This window comes from Sceloporus occidentalis, unplaced genomic scaffold, assembly GCF_023333645.1.
Source record: "Sceloporus occidentalis isolate IW3139 unplaced genomic scaffold, rSceOcc1.0.p SCAF_46, whole genome shotgun sequence".
In the NCBI taxonomy this organism is placed as follows: domain Eukaryota; kingdom Metazoa; phylum Chordata; class Lepidosauria; order Squamata; family Phrynosomatidae; genus Sceloporus; species Sceloporus occidentalis.
The window spans coordinates 3,182,958-3,209,422 of NW_028317026.1; the positions used below are offsets into that span (position 1 = coordinate 3,182,958).

General features: G+C 38.1%; 1 protein-coding gene across 1 annotated transcript; it reads right to left on the minus strand.

The window, feature by feature from the left end:
- Positions 1 to 1,687: 1,687 nt before the first annotated feature.
- LOC149289333 (glutamyl aminopeptidase-like) lies at positions 1,688 to 24,745 on the minus strand. The gene is made up of 20 exons (XM_089490726.1): positions 24,108 to 24,745; positions 22,205 to 22,346; positions 21,765 to 21,896; positions 20,612 to 20,732; positions 20,117 to 20,271; positions 19,650 to 19,763; positions 18,058 to 18,192; positions 12,926 to 12,991; positions 12,174 to 12,239; positions 11,938 to 12,089; positions 11,688 to 11,776; positions 10,689 to 10,825; positions 9,559 to 9,614; positions 8,016 to 8,166; positions 7,347 to 7,420; positions 7,166 to 7,267; positions 6,539 to 6,709; positions 6,017 to 6,160; positions 5,419 to 5,500; positions 1,688 to 1,834 (listed from the first exon to the last, which is right to left on the minus strand). The coding sequence occupies exons 1-20, from the start codon at positions 24,743 to 24,745 to the stop codon at positions 1,688 to 1,690; spliced, it is 2,874 nt and encodes a 957-aa protein (XP_089346852.1).
- Between the last annotated feature and the right edge of the window lie 1,720 nt (positions 24,746 to 26,465).

Sequence of the window (26,465 nt, forward strand, 5' to 3'; positions counted from 1 at the left end):
CTCTGTTCCATTAGGACCTACACTGTGCACAGTACTGCTATAGACCTGTGGCAAATGTTTAAGCTGTCCATTGTATATATCTACTGATTCATGTGCGCTGATCATTTGGCATACTGTGCAATCACAGGGACTGCTTCATAACTACCCCACAGTCGTATAACCCTTAGGCCAGCACTGGCCCACACAATTTTTTTTTTGTTTTACTTTGTCACTTACTAAAAAAATTAAACTGTTTTACTTTTTGTCTGTAGGATTGGCACCGTGTACAAAAAATGGCTTGCCTCCTTCTCCATCATTTTCACTTTATATTATTTTTGACAGATTGATTTTTTTTTATTTCTGAGCAATTCTCATTGTTTGCCTTTTTTCTGCTTCACATGAGGATTTAGTATAGAGTGAAACAAATATCAGAAATATATTTGGTGCATTGCCCCCATAGAATCCATACCGGCTCAGGAGAAAGTAGTCTTCCCCCTAATCCTTTGTCTTGGTGCACATAGAACATGCCCCAAATTTCTGGTATGATAATCTATTATTTGACATTTCCAAATAAACTTTCTGTAAACTTCAGACTCATATCATTCACTTAAATTCAAGTCTATGTTCATCAAAGTTTAACTTCCACGTGAAGCATATTTGGTTGTACATAGTAGATGCCCTGCCATGGAAGCACCACTGCCGGTTGATGGTCTTGCGCAAAGTCCCTGATTTAAAGAAGGACTCTGTTGATCTTGAATTAAGCAATTATAGCAAAATATTCTTGCTAGAGAAACTCACTAGGCTGTTTTTTCATCTTGCCTAGTAAAATGAGGATATTGAAACATTCAACTCTCCTAAGGACTCACCTTTTAATAGTGAGTTCCTGGATCAGCTTCTGTGTTGACTACAGCTTGCGCAATCACATGTGAATCATCCTTGCTAGAGTGAATTTACAAACAGGCTCATACCGTATTTGCCCAAATATAGGCCGCACTTCCCCCCCCACTTTAAGTCTTTAAAGTGGGGGTGCGGCCTATATTCGGGGTCTAGCGCCCGACATGCAGTTCCAGGCGCCGGGCAGGCAGCAGGGTTAGGATACAGATCCCCCGCAGCGGTGCAGGGGACCCGTATCCTACTCTGATACGCTCAGACAGCCTCCCCTGCCAGCACTTCCCACGCCGGCCCCGCAAGACCCCGTCTGCACCGGTAAGTCTGGCAGCGGGGGGGGACATCTTGGGGACAGAGTGGCAGCATATCTCGGGGGGGCAGACATTTTTTTCTTTAAAAAAGCACCTAACTTTTAGGGTGCGGCCTATATCTGAGCCAATACGGTATATGTGCACTATGATAGAAAACCATATATTTGCTTATACTACCCAGAGTAATGAGACATTTACAAACTAACAGGGGTATTTAATAAGATTAAATTTTATTGTGCTTGAACAAAAATGTAAATATATTTGTTTAATCTACAATCTTCAATGAATTCCAAATTCACAATCCTGTGACATGTTTTTTTTAAAACATACGGTAAAATGGATATAAATTCATAACTTAGATTTGCTAAGAATATTTCCACTACAAAAAATATACATATCTTTACAAATTGGACAATGATTTTTTAAAAAATCTGAACATATTATAAAAAATATGTCCTCTTCATTTCCAAAATTCATTTTGTGCATGCTTTCGGATGGTCTTATTGTTATTAAGAGACATTTGCTTCCAGCCATGATTGTATTCCATTTTTGTTATTTGTTACCCATGCAATGTTGTTTTTCACTGTTTCAAGAGCCTGCTTCCTTGGGGTCTCTCCTGCACCGGCATTTGGATATTTTTCAAAAAAGTCCTCCATCTAAAAGAAAAAAATTATAAAGCTGAAATCTTGTAGGAAATAAGTGAGTCAAATACAGGAAACCCTGTCACACACACAGTACTGTGCAAAAGTTTAAGGCAGGTATGAAAAATGCTATAAGCTAAGAATGCTTTCAAAAATAGACATGTTAAAAGTAGACTTGGGTGCCGTTGAAATCTTCGTGTTCGCCATCGGGACAAAATCCTTCATATTCTGAGAATATTCGCCTGTTCCTGTGTCTCAGACAACCGCTATGAGAGACTTGGCCTGGGAGGAATGGAGATTTTAGTCCCAATGGCAAAGGGCAGGGCAAGGTACACCTGGGAGCAACTTGGCCTGGGGAGACCAATGGATTTGGCCTCAGGATTTAAAGGTCTGTAAGAGCGACTCTATTGGTCACCAGCAGGGGGCTCGTCTGGGATCAACCAATGAAGGGCAGCTGCTTTTTCCAGATTTTTAAATCCTGGCACGATCCTATGGATTCCCTAGTAACCCCTGCTATACTATAGAAGACTTAAGATAGGCTAGAGGCAGTGACTTGTATGGGGGGAGATTATCTAGGAGATATTTAACTCATATGCTAACCTAGTAAATATACGAAGACAAACACAAAGAAACCAAGATTCTTCATGTTGTGCGTCTTCGTGTACATTTATCCGCCGCCATTTTCGTTTGTTTATTATTAGGTTTGAAAAACAAAAACGCAACATTCGTGAAGGTTTTCATGTTCTCATGAATACAAATGCACAAGTCTAGTGAATAGTTTACTTTTTTCACTTAAGTGAGTAGAAAAATCTAAATCAAATCAGTAGATTTGGTGTGACCACCCTTTGCCTTCAAAATAGCATACATTTTTCTAGCTATACCTGCACACAATTTTTTAAAGGAACTTGGCAGGTAGGTTGTTCCAAACATCTCAGAGAACTAACCAGAGTTCTTCTGTGGTTTAGGCAGTATCCGTTGCTTCACTCTCTTCATGTAATCCCAGACAGACTCAATGATCAGCGCTCTGTGGGGGCCATACATCACTCCTTGTTCATCTTTTCACTGAAGATAGTTCTTTATGACTGTGGTTGTATGTGTGGGGTTGTTGTCATGCCGCTGAATAAATATGGTGCCATTCAGCTGCCTCCCGGATGGTATCGCATAATGGATAAGTATCTGCCTATACTTCTCAGCATTGAGGATACCATTAGTTCTGACCAAACCCTCAATTCCATTTGCAGAAATGCTGCCCCAAACTTGTAAGAATCTCCATCATGCTTCACTGTTGACCGCAAACACTCATTATTGTACCACGCTCCAGCTTTTCAGCGAACAAACTTCATCAGTTTGTTCTGCACCCCAGTTCCAGCATTTTCATGAATAGTTGAGTTGCTTGGCCTTTTGACCGCAAGTCTTCCATGAAGACCACTTCTGACCAGACTTCTCTGGACAGCAGATGTGTGTTCCAGGGCCCCAATGTTTGCCAGTGCTGAGCTGATGGCACTGATGACATCCTCTGACTGTGAAGGGAAGTAAGCATGATGTGTTTTTCATCTAAGTTACCTAGGCCGACCACTGCATTTACAGTCCTCAATATTGAAGTTTCTTTGTGTTTCTTCAAAAGAGTATGGACAGAACATCTGGAAACCCCTGTCTACCTTAAAATTTCTGTCTGGAAGAGACTTTGCTGATGCAGTAAAACTACTTTGTGTCTTGTTGCTGTGTTCAATCTTGCCATGGTGGTTGACATTTTGACACAGCTGTTTCTGTTTCAGTTAATGATTGTGTTTCAACCTACATATTATATTGCTGATCATTAGCACCCGTTTTGTATAATGTAATCAAACACATAACTATATGCCTACAAAATCCCTGGCTTTGTGCAAGTGTACCTAGAAGAGGTTGATGCTGTTTTGAAGGCAAGAGTGGTCACTCCAAATATTGATTTGATAAAAATAAACTATCAACATGTTTTTTTTGTTTTTTTAAAGCATTCTTACTTTACAGATTTTTTCACGCCTGCCTAAAACTGTTGCACAGTACTGTACATTCTGAAAAAGAGTATTACACAGAACCAATACATAGAGGTAAATAAACTGACACAGCTTACCTCCTCTGTTCCAAGGGTAACTGTATATTACATTGAACAATAATGCACACTTTATAGAAATTTGAAAGAAAACACAGTACTGGCGTCTGAAGCAGATGCACACTTGTCAAACGAGGATGTAAACTCAAGAAGGACAAAAGGCTCTACTGGAACAGAACCCACAAACTGCTGCTCAATGGGCCATTTACAAGGTTGATCACTAGTCTCTGCAACTGATGCATGTACATTAACAAGATGTGTGTCTAGTTGGCATCTCCATAGCATGCTGTACCCAGTGCTGCACTTTTTTTCTGAGGTGGAGTGCCAGGAGATAACACTGCTCTCTCCTGGCTCACATCCTACCTTTCTGATCATACCTTTCGCTTCTCAGTCTGGGTAACCCAAGGCTCTGTTCTACAACCCCTTCTGTTTTCACTATACCTCACTTGGTAAACTCTACTTATCCTCACCTGATCTCTCTCCCTCTGTCTTAGATTGTATAACTAACTGCCTCACTTATGTCTGTAACTGGATGTCTGCACGTTTCAAAAACCCAATCTCTCCTGCACCAAACTTCTCATATTCCCTCCCTCCAATGCTAACATTCCCTCAACAGTTTCCCTCAATGTCAATGGTCCAATAATTTCCCCGTCCTCACACTCTTGTTGTCTTGGTATCACCCTTGACTCAGATGTCTCATTCACCCCCATATCCAGCCAGTCTCAAAAAACTGCTGTCTCTATCCTAAAAACATTGCCTGCATTTATCCCTTCCTAACACAAGATACCACTCATGCTCTTTATGCCATCAATATCTCCCCGATTGACTACTGTAATCCTGTCTTAGCCGGTCTCCCTCTTACCTGTCTCGCCCTTTTACAATCCACTATGAATGCTGCTGCCAGACTCATCTTCCTCTCCCATCGCTTTACTAATCTATCATCACTCTGTCAGTCTCTTTACTGGCTGCCTGTGTGCTTCAGGATTCATTTCAAAATCCCAACTTCCTTTCAAAGCCCTTCACGGCAGTTCCCCTCCCTACATCTCCTCACTCATCATTAAATACAGTCCAGATTTCTCAAGGGCTGCCCCTATCTGGAATGCCTTCCCAGGCATATCTGTCTTTCCACCTGCCTTCAGTCTTTCCAAAAATCTGTCAAGACCCACTTCTTTAAATACGCTTACAACATTGCACATTAACTTCTTTCCAAGTCCCTCTCCTACAATACTTATACTAGTGTGGCTGGTCCAACCCTAACAGGTCCACTTTTACCTCTTGTGTAATATTACCTTACTCCAGCTAGATTACAAACTTGTTTGACCAGGGCCCTGTAAGTCAATATGGTATCACTTGTTATGTCCTGTATACCATTGTACAGTGCTACAGAATATGATGGAGCTATATAAAACAATAAGAAATAATTAAAACATCACATCACAGCAATAAAAGCTAATTTTACTCTTTTTAGTATATTATTGTATTCTAGATTAAAAGAAAATGTGGTTCTTACCTGCCACAACTGTATGTTTGTATTAAATCTTGTTGATATTCTTGTAACAATACGACCAAGGTTTCTGTCATTAATAGTATACCTACAAAATAATGATAATAATAATAATAGGAACTGTAATGCACAACTGATTTAAATTTACAGATAAACAGGTTGTCTAGAATGTGACGTTTAGTAGGTTTATGTTTTGAAGCATGGGACATGTAAAAATGAAAGAGACACTCTGGCCATCATAAGTACCTTAATGCATATTATAGCTAAGTGGCTTCCCTTGGCTGAACACATCTAATAGGATCCTGTGAGGTGCAATGAAAATGTGCTCCATGGGATGTCCCTTACTGAGTTCTAATCATTCTCTTTAACCCACTACATATAAGACGTGGGTTATGCGAGTTTTGGTGAAAATGCCAAGATCTATGGCCGTAGGCCTTAAAGGAGCGCACCACCTTTTATTGCATTCAGGATGCCAACTACGAAGGGGGACCTGTACTGGGTCAGGCAGCTCCCAAGGAAAATACACCACTGGATATTTGTGCACAATTTTCAAGAAAACATAAATAAAACATTAATAAAAACAGAAATAACTATACATACATACCTGCTTACTAAATACTCCCAATTAATTCTGACCCAATCCCAAGCCATTTGCTTTCCAATTTTGCTGTTTACAGATATGTAATAAATGACATTCAGGGCATCTTGACTTTTGATCAGACTGGTGTTGTATACATAGCCAAGCAACCTGGTGGAATAAGGAACATTAACATAAATTGATGTTGAGAGATGCAGCCACAACCAATCCAAAAGGAACAGCTGATTTTCAAAAACAAACATATCAGGTCAATCAATTTTGGTCAATCATACAGTATTTGGTAGGCTTAGGTTCTCCACTTGCTCACTGATATCTCATGCCCATGAAGGTTTGTGTACATCTGATGCTGAGAAGCACACAAATCTTTTGCTGGGATGCAAGATAAAACATTGATGTTCTCCCACTGTAACCATTTCCAGGTTGTCCCAAAAAGGAACTGGGTGGTTAATTTAGTTTGACCATGTAAAATTAAACAATGCAGAAAGGCATAGGTGGCAAAAAACATACAATTTCAAACTGCAGTTCTACCTGTCTAAAAGTACAATATCATCCACAGAAGCCAATCCCTGAAGAAGTTTTTCCTTTTCCTGGGCTAATGAGGTTTGCTGGTATTTCTGAAACATGTAGTCCCACGAGGCTGAATTTCCAGAATGCTTTATCCCGTAACGGTACACTAACTGCCTCAGGTTCACAGAGATGCTGGAAGAAAAAAATAAAATGTGCTAACTGTTAAATGTACCAATGAACATGTGTCCCCTGAAGCATCAAATGAGACTGTTGAAGTGTCCCTTCCACAACACCTTCCTCTATGACCAATATAGGCTTTGCAGAGCTGGGATATTATTTAAACTCTAGAATTCAACTTCAGAAGAATACATAACACTGGGTAAGATTAACCTAGAGGGTATGTTGGCTTAGAAAGTAAAATGACCTAACCTTGACCCCATCTTATGAGATGTTCTGTACACAAAAACCCTGAGAGGGAAGGAATAGGCTGTATATCCCCACATTGGTGGTGTAGACAAGAAGACAAAGATCCACATCTTAAAATGAGGAGGAAAAGCACTAGATAAACTCAAGCTTCTAGGATTAATACAGATAGACAGACAGGCAGGCAGGCAGAAGACAGACAGCTAAATATATAGTCACAATTACCTCTTTCCACCCAACCATTTCTGGAACAGTATAGCTGCTTCACTGAGGGCATCAGGGTCTTCCATTCTGCAGGCTAGTGCCAAGACAGAAGCTCGGAGGAGCCTACATAATGTGACATACAATTAGTTTCAGGCATCATTCAGAAATACATCATGCATTGGAACTCTTAATACATGCTTACTTATCTATATCTGTGCCGTTGTCATTCCATCCAAGCTTAGCTGTAATTGGCTTAACTTGCCTTCGTAAATACTCCTAAAAACGTATATATCAAATGTTAAAATTTAATTGGATGCAAAACAGACAATGCTTTTCTTTTTGGTTTCATGAAACCAACCTTGTCCAAGACAATTCTTTATCCAAGCTTAGAGGCATTATAACAATTTATCTTGTCGGTAAAAAGAGGTGACAAATTTTTATTCTCAATGCCTTAAATTCTAATTAACCAGGGCGCTTACTCCAAGCCCTTACCACCTTCCCTGTATATATCCAGCACATATAAAATAGAAATGTAAACATAGTTATATATGAAATATCAGTACCTACCCCCTACATCAAGTTTGCCCAGGTACTGTCAGGTGCTTTTTGCAAATAACATTTGTCCACTTACTCCACAATGTATGGTATAGAGGAAAAAATAGGAGATGGGGAAGAAGCAGGGGCATAGGGTAACCCCAACATCCCTCACACAGTAGAAAAAAACATTGTTTAGCTTATAAATCAGACTCAACTTTCAACTCACTTGTACCCAAGTTTAAGTTAATAAGAAACAGAGAAAGACCAATGAGAGATATATTACTGTTTATCATCTTACATTTTTTGTATCATGTTTTTTTAATGAACTACACACCTGAAACTTTGGGTAGATGACATTGTCATCCTCCAGCATATCATTTAGGTAGGATAAACCTGAAGACACTCTTTGCCATGGTAAGTAATTGCTTTCATTCACAAGATATTTTGTTAAGTCAAGGGTAATGTTGTAGTCCAGCTTTTCAGCACTGGGGACAGCAAAATAGAAATATTCAACCATATGGTGCTCTTTACACATCAAATCACAGTGTCAGAAGCACAATATTTGCAAACGAAGGAAAACTGTTTTAATTTTACGATTACCTTCAACCAGGGTCTGATTACAATCCAAGAACTAATAGACCAGTGTCAATTAAAACGTAATCATAAATCTAGAACTATACAGCAGGGTTAAGCCTTCCTTTTACCTTTCTCTCCGGGCAATTGAATTCTCTCCCTTTTTTCATATTTTTCCCATTCAAGCTCTTGTTCAGTTTCCTCTGCCTTATAAACCCTGATCCCCTGCACCAGCCTTCACTAAATTCCCACTCATAGCCACCCACCAGATTGTTTCCCCTTTTCTCTGTTTTATGTCCTTTCTGCTCATAAAACAGTGCACTTTTCTGTCACCTCTTCCTCTCCAACATATTTAGTTTTTGTCTGCACATCCAAATATTTTACCCTGTTTTCACTGCCCTAACGCTGTCAGGGGGCTCTACGCAGTTGTATATTCATAAATTGTATATTTATTTGAAAACACCTTCACAATTGTTAAAAGTAAAATGTTAGACTTGCTGTCTCGATCCAGCAGGAACAAACACACTATAAGGGAAATTAGTAATGACCAATTTAAGTCTTAGATCCAGGCACCGCACTTCCCAACGACAGGAACCAGACATCCAGTTATTTAATTTACAAGTAGGTAATTTCAGTGTTTCAGCTAAGTCTCACTGTCTTATATAAAAGATATAACAATAATAATAATAAACATGCAATATTAATGTTTGAACTCTGGCGTTCCGCTCCTGCAGTAGCAGCTGATGTTTCCAAGCAATGTTCTGGTACGAAGTACGATACCTCTCTTACAATTATTTTAATGATAATCTACTACAATGGGGTTATATGTGTAAGTTGTTTTCAGACAGTCTGTTTCCTCATATGTGTCATTAGTCAATTATCAAAGTGCTACGAAGAAAAGCCAGGTCAGGTTCTGTACTTTGTAACTTTGACACACCATTGTGAGGATAATCTATCATTCTGACTCCCCAAGGCTCATATCCAAACATTGGTTTGCATCTGCCCTGTGACAGAACAGCAATGACGTCTCATTTTAAAGGTTGTTATACATTCTTATATTAGCACATTACGCAGGGACTCCTTAAGAGACATCAAACCCTACAAACTCACCATTCTTGCTAATTTTAGGAAATCATATAGGAATTGCAACTAGGAAGCAAAAAAGCCTTAGGAAGTGTGATGTTGAACTAATTACAACTAATGAAGTGCTTCATACAATGATTTTTTTATTGGTGTAATGATTTTCCTGTGGATCCAATCATTTAGGCAAGACCAAAAAAAAAGAGTTTTTGTGCTACACCCACCTTGCCAAAGCGAAGCCGTCATCAATTAAACCAGCACGGTCTCCTTCAGAAAAGATCTAAAGAAGACAAAGTTTACAAATTAAAACCTGCTACATGAAGAAATGTTACTAAAATGAATCCACAGAAGTTTACCATAGGTATTAAATCTAAGACATTTAGATTACCGTTATGTTTTGCACTGTTCAAAAGCAAAAGACAAGGATTAAAGAGACTTGTGCATGGCACGCAAAATCCGTTTGGACTGAATTTTCATTTTGTTTTAGCTGCATTTGTTTTCGGGCAACAAATTTTGTTTCCCAGATGTTCGGCTCGGACGACATTCAGGGGGATTTTATGCTCGAGATTTCATAGCACCCATCCTCAAATTATTCTCAACGTTATCAGGCCTGAGGGTTTTTACACTATCTATGGTTTTATTGATATAGAAACATAGAAACATAGATATCTGAGCATTTCAGTTGTGATTCATGTTATATCAAAACTGAAACCCTTGCTTCAACACAGTTGCATGAATTTAAAATATCTTATAATAATTTAATATTATCTTAAAATAATTAAGATTTTATGATTGGATATTAAGAGATTAACAAATTAAGAGTCTCAAATCGACATTTGCAAGGTATGCACATTAAGCGACAGCTGAAATAAAAAAAATAAATCTATCCCTGTAATAGTTATAAAATACAACTATGGGCACAGATTAGTAAAGGAAAGCTCCAACCATCATATGTAATTTAATGCACATGATAACTGAGTGGCCTCTTCAAATTTTCGTGGGGTCCCTGTTGCAGATCATTGGAACGAGTTTGTAGAATCCACCCATATGTATTTGCCTATTTCCCTGCCAACCAACATTGGTTTATAAAGAGAATTCGGGTTTGTAAAGGGAAATGTTATTTGTAAACGCAAGTAATGATAGTCTACTTATTATTAAAAAATATCTTAAAAACTTCAGAACATATCATGTTCATGCCCTATTGTTTATATAAATATATATATACATATATATAAATATAAATATATTGTTTATATAAATGTGTATTGATAACCTCTGAACTTAAAATTGAAAAATAAATTTTTATGTTTCTTTTGAATTGCTCTACTCAAGTATTCTTTAAGTTTGCCCGTACCTCATGATTTGTTTGTAATAAAGCTGACAGCTGGTTCCAAACCGGTGTTTCATAGTTTACTCGGAAAAACCCATAGTGCTTGTGGTTGATTTTTAAGAATCCATCTACAGCAGAGTTATACGGATCAAGAGCAACTCCTACAATATAAAAATATAAAGATCAGAATAGTAATCTATTAGGTTTGTTTAAAAGGTTAAGACTTTCCACATTTAAATGAGAGTTTTTATCTCTGGATTTGATTAACTAATTAAATCAACTGATTAAAGAATATTGATACATTGCTAAACTTTATGTCTGAGAAGTATCACTGCTCAAAAAAATAATCCCGTCAGTTATTTAATTAAAGCTGCTTGCTACAAATGAATACATTTTTAAGCGTCTTGACACATTATCTTTTGAAGTGAAAGTGATGCATATTATACATAATGCCCAACACACAATATAAAACAATCTCTATGTAAACTTTTCTTGCAAATTTAGTTCTAAATTTCTGGTTTCTGGTGCAAAGTTTGAAAAGTCTTACAAACACAGCAACCATTGGAAATGGAGAGCATTCCAGCCGACGAATAGATATGTGCGTTAGCCCACTATGTATTTGCCCGGTGTGCCACATTCGGACTTGTTACTTGTTGAGTTTGCAAGAAAATTGTATTTCAGCTGTTTGACTTCACTATTTATTATGAAGTGCTATTACTGGAAGGTTTCTCAGCAAGAAAGCTAAACTGGCTTTTTATAATGCAGGATTTAATGGGTGAAGAAATATCACGGATCTGACTATACATTATACAGAGCCAAGCTTTTCCTGCAGCAGAAGCTCACTGAGGTTGGAACTTCATAATGTATAGTGAAGTCAAGGAGCTGAAACATAACTCTCCTGCAAACCCTCTCTCTTTAGTGAATAGACTGCAAATCGTCATGTTGAAATGTATATTTTGTCTTGCTGCAGCCAGTTCATCTGTTGACTATTTAAGACAACTTCCACAGGCCCACATAGTTTACCTGTAGAAACAGACATGTTGTAAATTTGGGTATACTTTTGGTTGATATTTGACGTTGCATAGAATGTCACTGGGATATTCCACATGTAGCTGAAAAGACACAAACAAATGTTTAAAAGTTTTTTTCCAGACTCACTTAATGCTCTATCTGCCAGACAGAATACGCTGATTTCTCACAATACAGGTAATCCAATTCTCTTTTCAAGGTTTTAATAAATGTATATGATTTTGGTACAGTAAAAAACAAATACTTGTAATCTGAAGGGGGTTGCTGTTCATCTGCACTTGGGTCCAGAAGAAACCTTCTCTGTTTTACAACATTGACCGATTCCACATTGAGGACGGGAAATCCCATTTGTCTAGTCCATGTATCCATAACTTCTTTAACTGGTTTACCACTTGCCTAAAGAAAACCATACTGTGAAACCTTTGTACATCATCATCTCCAACCCTAATGCACAGAAAATGGTCTTTTGATGGCCCCTACCATTGCCAAAGAATTCCAGAAGTCATCCGTTTTTGCATTCTTGAATACATACTTCTTTAGATAATCCTAAAATATAGTAAGAAAAGGGTGAAAAAACATTATTATTATTATTATTTATTGTTTTATAAAGATCCATCATATTCTGCAGGGCTGTGCAATGGGCATGAGTAAAAATAATGAACTGTGCCAATTAACATTTTTACTTTTTATATTATTTAAAATGAAAACAATAATAACAATATTGCACCATACAATCAGGGCCGGTCCTTTTACCAAATAGCACACTTGGAAGGGATGGAAATAGGGACAGAGGGCTACTATCACTTCAGACCTGTCTCCCTAAGAAAAATGTGCCATTGTCAGTCACCCCCCCCCCCCCGATTTCAGATACTACAGGTAGCTTCATGAGATGTCATAACACAATAACAATACGCTGACAGAACTGTTTATTTGTTCTTCTCATTTTAAAATAGTATGTTCCTAGATCAATTAGAGAAATTTAGTCACAAAAAATAATTCCACAGTCTTGTTTCTGTTTGATATTTTTGTGCCTGAAAAAAACAACTATTGCAGCTTGCCTTCTTTTACACAGCTGGGAGAGAGAAGGCAGCTAACCCTTGCAGCTGTGACCTCGCTATTGAATATATTGACATCAAAGCACCACCCACACAGTCAATAGGATATCTACATATCCTTTTGGATAATAGGAATGCTCTAGATAAATAAAGAAGACTCTGTGCATTACAACGTACCTGGCACCCTTTCTTGAAACTTTCAGGGGTAATCCAATCTTCAAGCATTCTCAGAATAGATGCACCCTAGTAAAGACAACATATTTTACTATGCTTACATTTAACTGCATTTTGTGGCCAAATTTGCCATGCCTGTATATATATATATATATATATACACACTATATGGATAAAAGTATTGGACACCTGACCATAACACCAACAGGGACATGTATGACATCACATTATATTGTTATTTTCACAATACATATTATTATTATTATTATTATTATCATCATTATCACAATACATAAACATTAATATGTAGTTGCCCCCCCTTTGCAGCTCTCCACTCTCCTGGGAAGTCTTTCCCCAAGATTTTGGGTTTTGTTCCCCCCCCCCCTTCAGCATACCAAGACATTTTGGACAATGCTATGCTTCCAACTTTAGGGGAACAGTTTTGGGAAGGCCCTTTTATATTCCAGAATGACCGTGCCCCAGTGCACAAACAGTGGCGTCGGCAGGGGGCCATGGCCACCCCTACATCATGCTGTGCCCCCCCGCGTGCCCCCCCAATTGAAACGCCGTCTTTTTTTTTCTAATAGACGCGGAGGAGAGAGGCGCCGAACGGTCGCTGAGGAATAAGTTCTCAGCAACCGTTCGGCGCCTCTCAGTCTTCTCCGCGAGGCCTCTCTGCCTTCGTTGCAGTGCCGGCATTTCAAGCCGAGCGCCGGTATATGATGTCATATCCGGCGCTCAGCAGTGAAGCCGCGCACACTGTGGCAGAACCAGGGAGACAGGGACCTCGCGATCCCACCGCTGGACTTCTACAAGCCCAAAGTAAGTGAACTTCAAGGGGGGGGAGAGGGTAGAAAGTTAGGAGGGGGTTAGAAAGTGAGAAGAGGTAGATAGGGAGATGGGATAGATAGGATAGATTTGGAGGGAGAGGGGATAGATAGGATAGATTTGGAGGGAGAGGGGATAGATAGGATTGATTGGGAGGGAGAGGGGATAAATAGGATTGATTGGGAGGGAGAGGGGGTAGATAGGATAGATTGGGAGGGAGAGGGGATAGATAAGGAGGGAGAGGTGGTAGGGAGGGAGAGAGAGAGATTAGATAGGGTAGGGACGGAGAGGGGTTAGATAGGGTAGGGACGGAGAGGGGTTAGATAGGGTAGATAGGATAGATTGGGAGGGAGAGGGGGTAGATATGATAGATAGGGAGGGAGAGGGGGTATATAGGGAGGGAGAGGTGGTAGATAGGGTAGGGACAGAGAGGGGTTAGATAGGGTAGATAGGGAGGAAGAGGGGGTAGATAGGGAGAGAGAGGGGATAGATAGGGAGAAAGGAGGGTGGCAAGAATATTGAAATAAAGAGTCAGAATTAGAGAGAGAATGAATGGATTAATGTGTGGATGCATTAATGAATATGTGTAAATAATTTGTGTGAAAGAATAAATGATTGTGAGAATTAGTGAGTGACTGTAAAAGTGTTTGTGTGAATACATAGGTGTATTATTGATTTGTCAAAAAAGCAAAGATGGTATAAGCAGGGTGTTTAGGCAATGGGGACAAAGATGGCACAGATAGTGTGTTTATGGGACAAACATGGCGTACGTTCAGCTGTTTGGGGACAAAGTTGACTCATGCTGGGCTGTTTGGCGACAAAGATGGCACGTCCTATGTATGTGTAATTTGGGTGCTGGTCAGGTTCTATGTGGGCAATGTGGACGCCAGGGTTGGCTTTGGGGTGTGTGACCAGTGATCTATGCCTGTAATTTAGCGGGGTTTATCTTTACCTTTAATGCAGAGTTTATATGTAATTTCCAATTGATATATACCTGCAAAGCTGGGTTTTGTGTTATTCTGTTGATCTGTATCGGCTATATTTCCATACATTATTTATGTTTACCTTCAAATATAGGATTTGTAGGTCTTATTCAGTTGATCAATACCTGGAGTGCTGTTTCCATGTGTTGTTTATTTGATCTATACCTTCAGTGCTGAGTGTACATGTGATTTCCAGCTGATATATACCTGCAATGCTGGGTTTGTGTGTTCTGTTGGTTTATACCTGCAATGCTATGTTTCCATACATTATTTATGTATACCTGCAAATACAAGTTTTTTTTAATCTCATTCAGTTGCATGTGCTGTTTCCATGTGTTGTTTATTTGATCTATACCTGAACTACATGGTGTAAGTAAGAGCGGTATGGTTTAGTGAATGAGGGGACAAAGGGACTCTGGGGATGATTACAGGGGAGAGGACCTCTCAATGTCACGGTGCAGGACTGACTCTCACTGTCTTCCTCTGATCTGCAGTCAGTGTGGCAAATATATTTTTTTTGGTATGGTAGCGGAAGGAGTGATTGCATGCAAGGAAGAGTTGAGCAGGGCCCAAGGAAATGCTTGGGTAGGGTCCAATTTTTTCACTATAAAATATATTGGCAGCAGGTTCTAATATTTATATATATATTGGCAGCAGGGGCAAAAATTTATATATGTTTTGGCAGCAGGAGCTAATATTTATTTATATATTGGCAGCAGCGTCTAATATTTATTTATATATTGACAGCAGTGTTTAATATTTATATATATTGGCAGCAGAGTCTAATATTAATATATATTGGCTGCTGGGGCTAATATTAATATATATAGGAAGCAGGGACTAATACTATATATATCGGCAGCAGGGGCTAATATTAATATTTATTGGCAGCAGGGTCTAGTATTTATATTTATATTGGCAGCAGGGTCTATTATTTTTATATATATATCGGCAGCAAGGGCTAATAATATATATTGGCTGCAGGGACTAATAATATATATTAGCAGTAGGGGCTTATATTAATATATATTGGCAGCAGGGTCAAATATTAATATATATCGGCAGCAGGGTATAATATAAGTATATATCCGCAGCAGGGTCTAATATCAATATATATCGGAAGCAGGGTGTAATATTTCTATATATCTGCAGCAGGGTCTAATATGTATATATATTGTCAGCAGGGTCTAATATTAAAGAATGAAAAATAACTGCCAGTTTAGCTGTTATTTTGAAATCATATTTCAATCACGGTCTTTACTTCAAAGAGATAAGTGCATATTATGTAGTTAAAAATGCACGTCTAACATGTGTATGTATATATATATAGTGTATATGTACCGTTTTATAATTGGCCCCCCTACTTTGGTCCCTGGCCCCCCATGTGCCCCCCCTAAATATGAAAGCCACTGTGCACAAAGCAAGGTCCATAAATAAATGGTTGGATGAGTTTCGTGTGGAAGAACTTGACTGGCCCGCACAGTGACCTCAACCCCATTAAACAACTTTGGGATGAAGTGGAACGGAGATTGCGAGCCAGTGCTTCTCACCCAACAGCAGTGCCTGACCTCACAAATGCTGATGAATGGGCACAAATTCCTACAGAAACACCCAGAAATCTTGCGGAAAGCCTTCCCAAAAGAGTGGAAGCTGTTATAGCTGCAAGGGGGGGGGGGGTGCAGCAACTACATATTTATGTCTTTGTATTTAGAAAGCGGTGCCATAAAAATCCCTGTTGGTGTAATGGTCAGGTGTCCCAATACTTTTGTCCATATATATATATATATATATATATATATAAACAAACACATATCTACATATATTCACAGTTTATATAGAGTATCAACATCCAAGGTAAATAAATCTCTGACCCGAAGATGTTCTAAAAATATATTTAAAAAAGTTTTAAACAACATAAATTTAAGATCGCATGTCTAAAAATGCATTTCATAGTGCACTAATGCACTAATGTTTATTTTTTGTAAGCTCTATTTTTACTTCTGAACACTTAAAACATAAATAAATGTGTCTAGTTTATGAGCTCATCTTATATTGAAAAAAAATGCCAAGTTTCATACTCTAATGATGAAACCCTACAGATGTAAAACACCTGGTGGGAGTTTTGCATATTTAAAATGACAGGAGTATCTGGCTGTGAAAACTAAACAAAAAGTGTTTAGTTCTTTGTTTTTTTTGGTTTTGTTTACCTGTATTAATTAACTTGCTTTTTAAATGTAATCTTTTTATTTAGATACACATAAAAATATGACATATTTTTATGTTTAGTTGGGTGCATCTTCTCTATTTATCTTTAAATTTTAGCAGTTTAAATAATCAAAAACGAGACATATCTCTTTATGTTAAACAGAAGCAAACTAACTACGACATCCCTGTCTCATAAAGTATTAATACCATAGTGAATGTGTGAGATTTTTAAAAAGATAATATTTAAAGAAAAAGCTCAGCAGTAAACTTTCAGTCTATAAAATAAAAAAACCAGAATATTGTACAATGCATTTTAAGGGGAACTGCTACACCCCCACTGTGTTATGATTTTTGTTACTTATAATGCAGGTATTAAATTTATTGCAGGATTTCCATGCAGATATTCTCCCCGTGGTGCGTGCCATGGTCCCGCCTTTTTGTGAAAGTACTCCAAGAAGCCAGCATAATGCAAGCAGTTTCTCCACCTCTCATTGTCCAAGAATTGGAGTACTTCCTCAAAGGGGCGGAGCCATGGCTTGCACCATAGGCACAGTATGTGGGAAGGTTCCGCCCCTTTTGCGGAAGCTGTCCAGGATGCCTGATTAATGAAGCTGATACTGGGGAGAAGCAGACAAAAAAAGAAGACCGAAAGCAGTCGGTGGAGAAGGTAGAGAGACATTAAGAGAGAGTGTGAGTGAATGACACGAGTGTGTGAAAGAGCATGAACGAGATCATGAGAGAATATGAGAGAGCATGAGTGAGGGTGAGTGACAACAAATTTGGTTTCCAAATGGAAAAAGTCCTCCAAATTTTGTGCAAATCAAAAGGGCAGCAGATGAAAGTTGTTGTCCAAAAACAAATGGACAAAAAAACGAAATTAAACATTTGCCTGGATTGGTTTTAAACCATTTGCACAAGTCTACTAATTATTATTATTTTTATGATTACATTTTATTTATGTAGTGCCAACGCTTTACACAATGCTTCTTACATACATTCAAACTGACAGACTAAGACTAACTGATCAATAAGGTATTAAGCCTATACTCTATGGGATAATGTCTTATTTTAGTCTTCTTTCAATAATAAAAGTAATCTGTGGATCTATTAATCCATTACCTTGCTGTAGGAGATAGCATCAAACACAGATGTGATTTCAGCAGGCGTTGAAACAGTAACAATGATTGGGTGGGAGGACAGCAAAGCATCATCTTTCATCACAGGCAACAGGTCATCAATTAGAATCTGGTCAAGCTGCAAAAATAAAGTTGTTACGTCTATTACAGTTCCAATTAAATAGCTTGCATATTTTTCCTTCACCGAGATTTAAAAGTATTTATATTTTGTTTGCCTGAAAGTAAGAAGATAATTAAGTATTGAGTGAAATGAGGGTTGCCTAGCCACAGAGGGGACCGGGAAAGCTGTTTTGGGTGCAAAGTTACTTGGCGTGTAGTATTGTCACAGTTTTATTAAATCAAAAGTGGCAATGTATTGTGAAATATTTGTATTACACTTGGACTCTGACAATACAGAACCAGGGCTCTGAAATTTGGCTAGCACATAAAGAAACAAATCTGGAATACCCTGTTCAGAAATCATTTCTGGTTACTTTTCTTGTAAAAAAGAGAGGGGGTGATCTGGGGCCAAATTGACAAGAATGCCTTCTTCTTTAAGCCCATGCACACATCCGGTTGGATTAGTGCGAAGGCTCCTTGTATTCAGAGTCCGGCTCTATTCTGTGCAAGGAGGTTAACTCATTTTTACTGCAGAGAAGTGATATTAGAGGAACACATATTAATTTTATTTTCCCAGGCCCAGATACTTAAGCTGCTATACTGAGTTAAACTTCTTGGATCTCTAAGTTTTTACATGTTTTTACAAACTTTTACAAAGTTTTTTTAAGTGTTATTGTTCCTTTTAGTACAATACAATAAATGAAAACATAGAAGAACTATTCACCCATCTACTCTCTCCATTTTTTTCTTGCAGTCAAAAAACTAAAATATTATTTGGTCCTTGGTCTTGCCTTACATTCAGGATAACCTTACACTATGTGGACAAAAGTATGTCTAAATACATTAAGACATTCATATGTAGTTAGTGCCCCCTTTGCAGCTATAAACAGCTTCCAGTCTTCTAGAAGAACTTGACTGGACCACACAGAGCCCTGACCTCAACCCCATTAAACACCTTTAAGATGAACTGGAACAGAGATTGCAAGCCAGGCCTTCTCATCCAACATCAGTGCTTGACCTCACAAATGCTTTACTAGATGAATGGACAAAAATTCCAACAGAAACACTACCAAATCTTGTGGAAAGCCTTCCTGCAAAAAGGCGACCACCTATATATTAACATCTATGTCAAAAAAGTCCCTTTTGATGTAATGGTCAGGTGTCCCAATACTTTTGTCCATACGGTGTATGTCTATCCCACACATGTCTAACTTCCCACTCTGTATTGACCTCCACTACTCCTGCTGGAAGGATGTTCCTGTCATCTACCACTCTCTTTGTAAAGAAAATCTTCCTTGCATTACATCTAAGCCTCTGACCTTCTAGTTTGAGACTATGACTTCTCTGCCTTAGTGTTTCTCCACCTTTGAAATGTAATAGTTTCCATCACATCCTCTTTCTTCTCCCCTCTGAGCTAAGTAAGTTGAGATCCTTTAGTCTTTCCTGATAATTCATAATCATGTTTTCCAGGATTACCATGTTCCACGTGGGTTCAGAAGTATTTACACCTATATATTCAAAAAAGCTGGCAAAGCCTTCATTGAGCCACAGGTCGTCCCACCAGTCCATAGTCACAATGTTTCCAAACCACTAAAATGAATAAGAAAATAACTGTACCATCAACAGCAAAACAGCAAAATATACTAAAATTATTTCTAATGCCTATATCTGCCAAAATGGTTTAAAGTCTACCACAAACAGAGGGCCCATCCCACAACCCATTCAAGCTGTAATATGCGCATGATCACATTTATCAAAATGTCTTTAATTTTCATTCTCTACTGTAGAATATAAGCTACAGTGATTTTGAGACTTTGCATATAGATTTGTTATCATACCTCACAGGTCTAACATGTTACAATTGAACTAGATTGCTACAAATTACTATTAATAATATTAATGTAATAATTAATAATAATACATTTAATATTAAATATTAATACCTGGTGTACAAGCTCATGTGCTATAACAGCTGCAACTTTCTGCTTATTTACAGTAGCAGATTCTTGCTCATCGTAAAGTAGGTTGGTCTCTCTGTAAGTAATCAGTCCCCAGTTTTCCATAGCTCCAGTGCCAAAATCTGGGATTGCTATTTGATCTATGTATACAAGGAGCAAGAACCCAATCAGAGTAAAATACATAAATAAATACAGACAAAAGAAAATAACAATGTGTTCATAACACGTTATCGGATTTGAATTGTCAGAAGTGAGTATTCAACAGCATGTCACACTGCCAACGCCTGTACTGTTGACAACTGGCTATGGCAAACTGAGACATGGGAAGACCGTAAAGATCCAGTAGGGAAGTATTTGCTCATGAGGGCAGAAATGTATGGAGGAGCAGTGTTGTGTATGTTATTACAAGGATTTCACAGAGTGAGGAGGCAGAAGAAGAGCGGTGTGCAAGGAAGATAAGCAGTTAATACATATACATACCTAACTTTGGTAAAGAATAGTTCATGTCAAAATAATCTTCAAAGAAGTCAAAGATAGTTTTTGTAGTATCTGCCGCATAAACTGCTGTGTGATTCTGCTCAGGCTGCACATAGATTCTTAGCTGGAATCAGAGGGAATCTGTTCTGTAGCATGCATTTTAAAAGGGAGTGCATAAAAAAACAACATACAAACAAATTCATACATAAAGCTTCGTATGTTTGGGCTCGTCACAACTATATCATTATTTTAGAAACATGCTGTGCCCATCTGATCTCAAGAGTGTTTGGGTCAAATCTACACGGTTAATTACTACCCTGTTGTCAACTGACCGTTTTGCTTTCTTTAAGGCTGTTTGAGACAATGAGCTTCAACAATAAGTAGGAAAAAATTACCTAAAGTTGTTCAAATAGCTGCTCTCATTAAGGTACATGGAAGGTTGATGTAATATATTGCTTTTTAAATGCAAAGAATACTCTGCATCATGATATTGTAGATTATGGATACCTACTGCACCAATAACAAGCTACATCATCCAACTCTCCCTCGATAAATTGGCAAGAAGTCTTTTATTACACGCTGTGAATGATTTAGCTCCTGATTCATTGGCTTTTTTTTGGGGGGGGGGTTTACTGAAGGAAACTTTTTTTTTAAGAAATTCATCCTAATAAACATAATCACCTGATTAAGTGATCACCTGGTAAACAAGCAAGAAACAAGCAAGTACAAAGATAAGTATCATAAATTATAAACAGATCTGCTATTTGCACACAGGTAGACAAGTTTAAATGTAGAGGTCAAACTTGACAGCCTAATTGCAGGTAAATGTATAGCTCAATATATATTTTAACTTATTTAATGTTTTATATGGGTTGGATGGATGACCATGCTCAGTGTTATAGTGTGAAAACAAATAGTGTTTTGTGGGCATAGTCATCCACAAGCCACATATTAGCATACTTTATTATACTGTAACTGTACACAGATAAGTACATCTGCACACTATAGAAATAAAAATGCACATACATACTTACATCCAGAATTTAACGCTATCACCAAAAGGCTAAACATCTTGATGTACAAATACATCATCTATGTTACCTAACATTTCACAGTAGTACCGGATTACACCTAGACAATGAAAATTGGGTCTTACCGGAACGTTTCTCTTTGAAACCCTCTCTACATAAGTGAATTGATGGACAGCAAAGCACACCAAGTATGTGCTCATAGGCACTGATCTTTGAAACACTGTCTTTTTCCAACCATTTTTTAGATCATACGATACCTTAAAAAAAAAAAGTTATTCATTTTTTTTATTTTTAAAATATTTCCTTTATACATGATTCAATCGATGAGATATGTATGTAAACAGAGACAGACAGCACCTCACTTGATGGGTCCATTTTAACACTATTTCTACTAGTGGTAATATCAATCCTTTGACCCTATGACTGCTACAAATATGAGCTTGTGCAAAGCCTAGCAATTTCACTGTAGTAAAATACCAGAATAGAAGTCAAAGTGGCCCTGTTGATGTGGTCACCTTAATAAATAGAGACCCCAAAATATCATGTATTCAGATGTTTTACATACCAACTCTGGCATGTTTGACAGCGCATTATATTCGCTTGGATGAATGATGGTAATGTCATAAGTTGCCTTTTTGTTGGGCTCGTCAAAACATGGGAATGATTTCCGTGCATCAGTTGGTTCATGGTCAGTTGCTGCAATGCTCCTTAGAAAAGAAATAAAAATGAAAACCTCAAACCTGCATTTTCTGTATATAGTATGAACACATACACACAGATAGATAGATAGATAGATAGATAGATGACAGATGATTGCTTGGTCTTGGATAAACCACACCTAAACAAGCGACTGTGTTGAACATACTTTATATTTGACAAATTTGACTTTCCAAGAACATGGAATCTCCCATATTTGCCATGGAGCATCACCAATTGATTTCAATGTGATGATGGCATTTTAGCAAAACCTTTGATGAGATTTGCATTAACGTCATTAAAGTAAAAGTTTGTGAATAATCTCAGCAAATTAAGATACATGGGTCCTATCAAATATATATAAAATATATATAACGTTCATATTTATATGTTTAATAAACTTCTGTGTATGACTATTGCTGTCTTAGGCCTGACCCAGAGGAGCATCCCAGCTGCATATCAGAGTGTATGAACCATTTCCCCTTCATATTTTATTGCATTGTGTAGAAAAGTGTCTTTATTGTTACAGACTAGAAGTTAATCTCTATTGATTGTAAAGTCAGCAAATTTTGTTAGGTGGCAATCATGAAAATGATTGGAGAAAAATAATGGCATGTATAATTAAAACAAACATATGTCATGTTTAATTAAAGTGCTATGTGAAGTACTTAGATAGCAGTTGTTGCTGCTGACCACATCAAAAAAATCTCATTTAAAGTGTTTCTAAAGTAAATATAATAAATCAAGCCCCTGTCTAACAACATCTGGGACAGGACAGAATCCCAAAATTTAAAACGAATTTTAGAATTGCAACAGATGCTCAGAGTTCATTTTAATATTTTATTCATTTAATTTTGTATATTATATGCAAGTAAAATTGTTTGATGAATACGTTCGAATTTATACACAGTTCCTGGTTTGTATGACAAAGATGAATTGGAAGCAACATTGTAGAACTGAATTTGTCAGAAAATAACCCTTTGGCCAAATCTAGTCATTTTTCCCAATGTAAAGGTTCAGACCTTAGTCCATCCTTGGTCTTGGTCTTAGAACTAACACAATGCTCAAATACAAAGTATGTTTAATGTGCTGGGCACGATGGCCACTGATGTAACCTACTGCAACAATCTTACATATCTGCAACAAAATAAAAAATGTAACTTAAAGATGGATAATTGCAGAAGAAATTTTGCTTTCTTTTCCTGCATACTCATGTATTTTCCATGTATAATATCTTTTTAGTACACTGTCTTATGAACCAACCACTAAAGGTTTCCAAAACAATTTTGTTATGATATGTTATGATACGCCTTCTTCCTTAATAATACATACAGAATAATATTTCCATTTCTACCCAGTAGTCATTTCACTAAAGGAAGAGTTGTACTTTTCCCAATTCACTATTCATTAAGAAGGGTCAATACTGTAAATATAGGGTCAGCCAAGGTCTACTTTCAGGAGATGCTCACAGTGGAGGGTCCTTCATAATGTATAGGGAAGTCAAAGAGTTAAGACTTCATCTCTCCTGCACACTCTCTCTCTTTAGTGAATAATCCCCAATATTTTTGAACATACCAAACCATCAAACCCCACACTATTTTGACAACTTACTACTAACCTAATAGCCTCTTGATGGTGGTGCACCAAATGACACATTACCCCTACCAGCAAGCAATGAAACTATGTTCATAAATACATTAATAGAGGAGGAAAGACTCAAGAAGGCTCGAAAACAAGGCACTTGTATCAGCAAGTTATCAATAATACTTTACTTGGTTTTTCCATTCTCAATGTAGGTCGTTCTGTAGAACCCCACCAAGGAGCCATTGAGCAGTCCAGCAAACTCCAAGGTCAGAAGGTAGGTCTCGTTCTCTTCCAGATCGCTGTGGGACTCCACCACCACGTATTCGTGGGGCATATAGCGAAAGCACCCGTGGACGAGGATTTCCTGGTTGTTGCTTTGTCTCCTGAGCTTAGGCTGTCCCGTTATCCTGGTCTCTCTGATGTGCAGCCACACATGCCTGCTCCGCGCCCGACTTACTTTAAAGGAGATGGTCACAGTGCCGTTGTAGGTGTCTTGCTCCATGAAAGGCTGGAGCTCCAGGTTATAGTGTTCAGGGTTGATGTAGGTTGGTAGCCTAAACTCTTTCCAATCCCCGCTGTTGTCATCCTTGGCAGGACAAGGTTCCGTCACCGGTGGCTCCTGCGTGGTGGCACTGGTAGTAGTAGTAACTGGGGGCTTGGTGACTTCATCTCCATTAGTCTCGCATGGACCTGGACGTGTTAGACCGACCCCAAGACCTACAGCTAATCCCACTACTACTACCGCTCCTACAATGATGGCCACGTGTGTACCCTTGATACAGTATTTCTTAGGCTGGGATTTTTCAAACATATCTATGTCCTCCATTTCCCTTCTCGTATTGGGATATAGTAGAGTCAGTAGCAGCCGATCGGATTTGCTTTAAAAGGTCTCTGCTGGGTGGCAAGATGATGATCACACTACTCCCTCATGTGCAGGAACAGCTCCACACACACAGGGTGAATGGGAGAAATGTGTGAGGACACTGCCTTCTCCAGTGCACATCTTGTACTCTCCCCCACCTCCTCCTCCCCTTCCCAGGGCATAGTGTAGCTGCAAATAACCCCTTGTTAATCAGCAATAGGCAGTTATCTTGTCTTGGCATTGTAAATCACTTACACATTACAGGAAATAAAGGGATCATTGCTTTACTGGAGAAGCAGAGTCTGCCATCTCTGCTTTGTATTTATACAATATCCTTAAAGTTTTCTGGAGGTAGAGCTTTGGATTTTCAGATGTCACATGTAGTCCTGAGAGTTAAGGTAATCTCAGAAACTAAAGAAAAGTTTGTTCTAGAATGCTTAATTACTGAATGTTACTATTTCCATAAACTGTTAGGAGTTTTCCCATCAATGGCTGCATTCTTGGCTCCTTAAGACATGTGGTTTGTTTGGTAAAGAACTGGTTGTTCATGAAAGTATCCCTGGAAAGAGTTCAATAGTACTTCAAAGAGTGGGCAGAACTCCAGGTTTTGTGCTGCAACTCCCTGCACACTCAGCCAGCTAAAGTTTAGCAGCAGCTGGAGCACCACATGCTGCTGTTCCATGGATGTGCACACTTGGCCACCTTTCTCATTAACCAGACCACTTAATATGTGGAGAGTTTTGTTTATAAATTGTAAGCAATTGTAAGCACTAGATTGGACCCTCTTCTCTTTGTGTATCGATAAAGAATGACCTTAACCAGCAAAAATACATGTTTAATTCCATGTAATAATAAATTATTACTATTATTATTATTAATGCATAGTGTGTATGTAACCCTACATTTAAAAGGCAAGTAAAAGCATTTAATGTACAAGGTAAAATATTTTATTTAAAAAAATAAAATATCACTTTTAAACATTGTTGTTTATACATTGAACATGCCTCCTGATCTAAAGTGCAAGGACCATAAATAATTAAAAGGTACATTGTTTTGATGCACATGCACGTTATATAACTTTTCATATTGGATAGCTCCCTTGTCTTCTTTCATTCTCAAAAATCCGTTGGAAAATAAATATTGGCTCTCCCTTGTCCCGTTGAAACTCCTACATCAATATAATTTGGCTTTGTCAGAAATGGATTGTTTATTTACTCAGCAAACATTGTCAAGATTTACATGGTAAATTTCATGCAAGAGCGAGCTTCATTTCTTTCCTAGGCTCCGTCTGCACTACCTAACAAACATAATATCAGCCTGCCTCAAATTACATTAAAGGAACACTTTAGCCATCATATACACTATATGGACAAAAGTATTGGGGCACCTGATCATAACACCAACATAGACATTAATATGAATTTGGTCCCCCTTTGCCAATATAAAAGCTTCCACTCTTCTAGAAGAACTTGACTGGCCCACAGAGTCCTAACCTCAATCCCATTGAACACCTTTGGCATGAACTAGAATGGAGATTGTGAGCCAGGCCTTCTTGTCCAACATCAGTGCTTGACCTCACTAATGCTCTACTGGATGAATGGACAAAAATTCCCACAGAAACTCTCCAAAATCCTGTGGAAAGCCCACACAGAATTGTAATTGTAATTGGTAATTGTAATCATGT

What these genes read in the sequence shown, in the direction of transcription:
- LOC149289333 (XM_089490726.1), bottom strand. Translation starts at nt 24,745, where the DNA reads ATGGAGGACATAGATATGTTTGAAAAATCCCAGCCTAAGAAATACTGT. An exon ending in ATTGAGAATGGAAAAACCAA is followed by an intron (nt 22,347 to 24,107) that starts GTAAAGTATTAT and finishes TTCTTTTCTAAG; the next exon opens with GAGCATTGCAGCAACTGACC. An exon ending in AACGGCACAGATATAGATAA is followed by an intron (nt 7,268 to 7,346) that starts GTAAGCATGTAT and finishes CACATTATGTAG; the next exon opens with GCTCCTCCGAGCTTCTGTCT.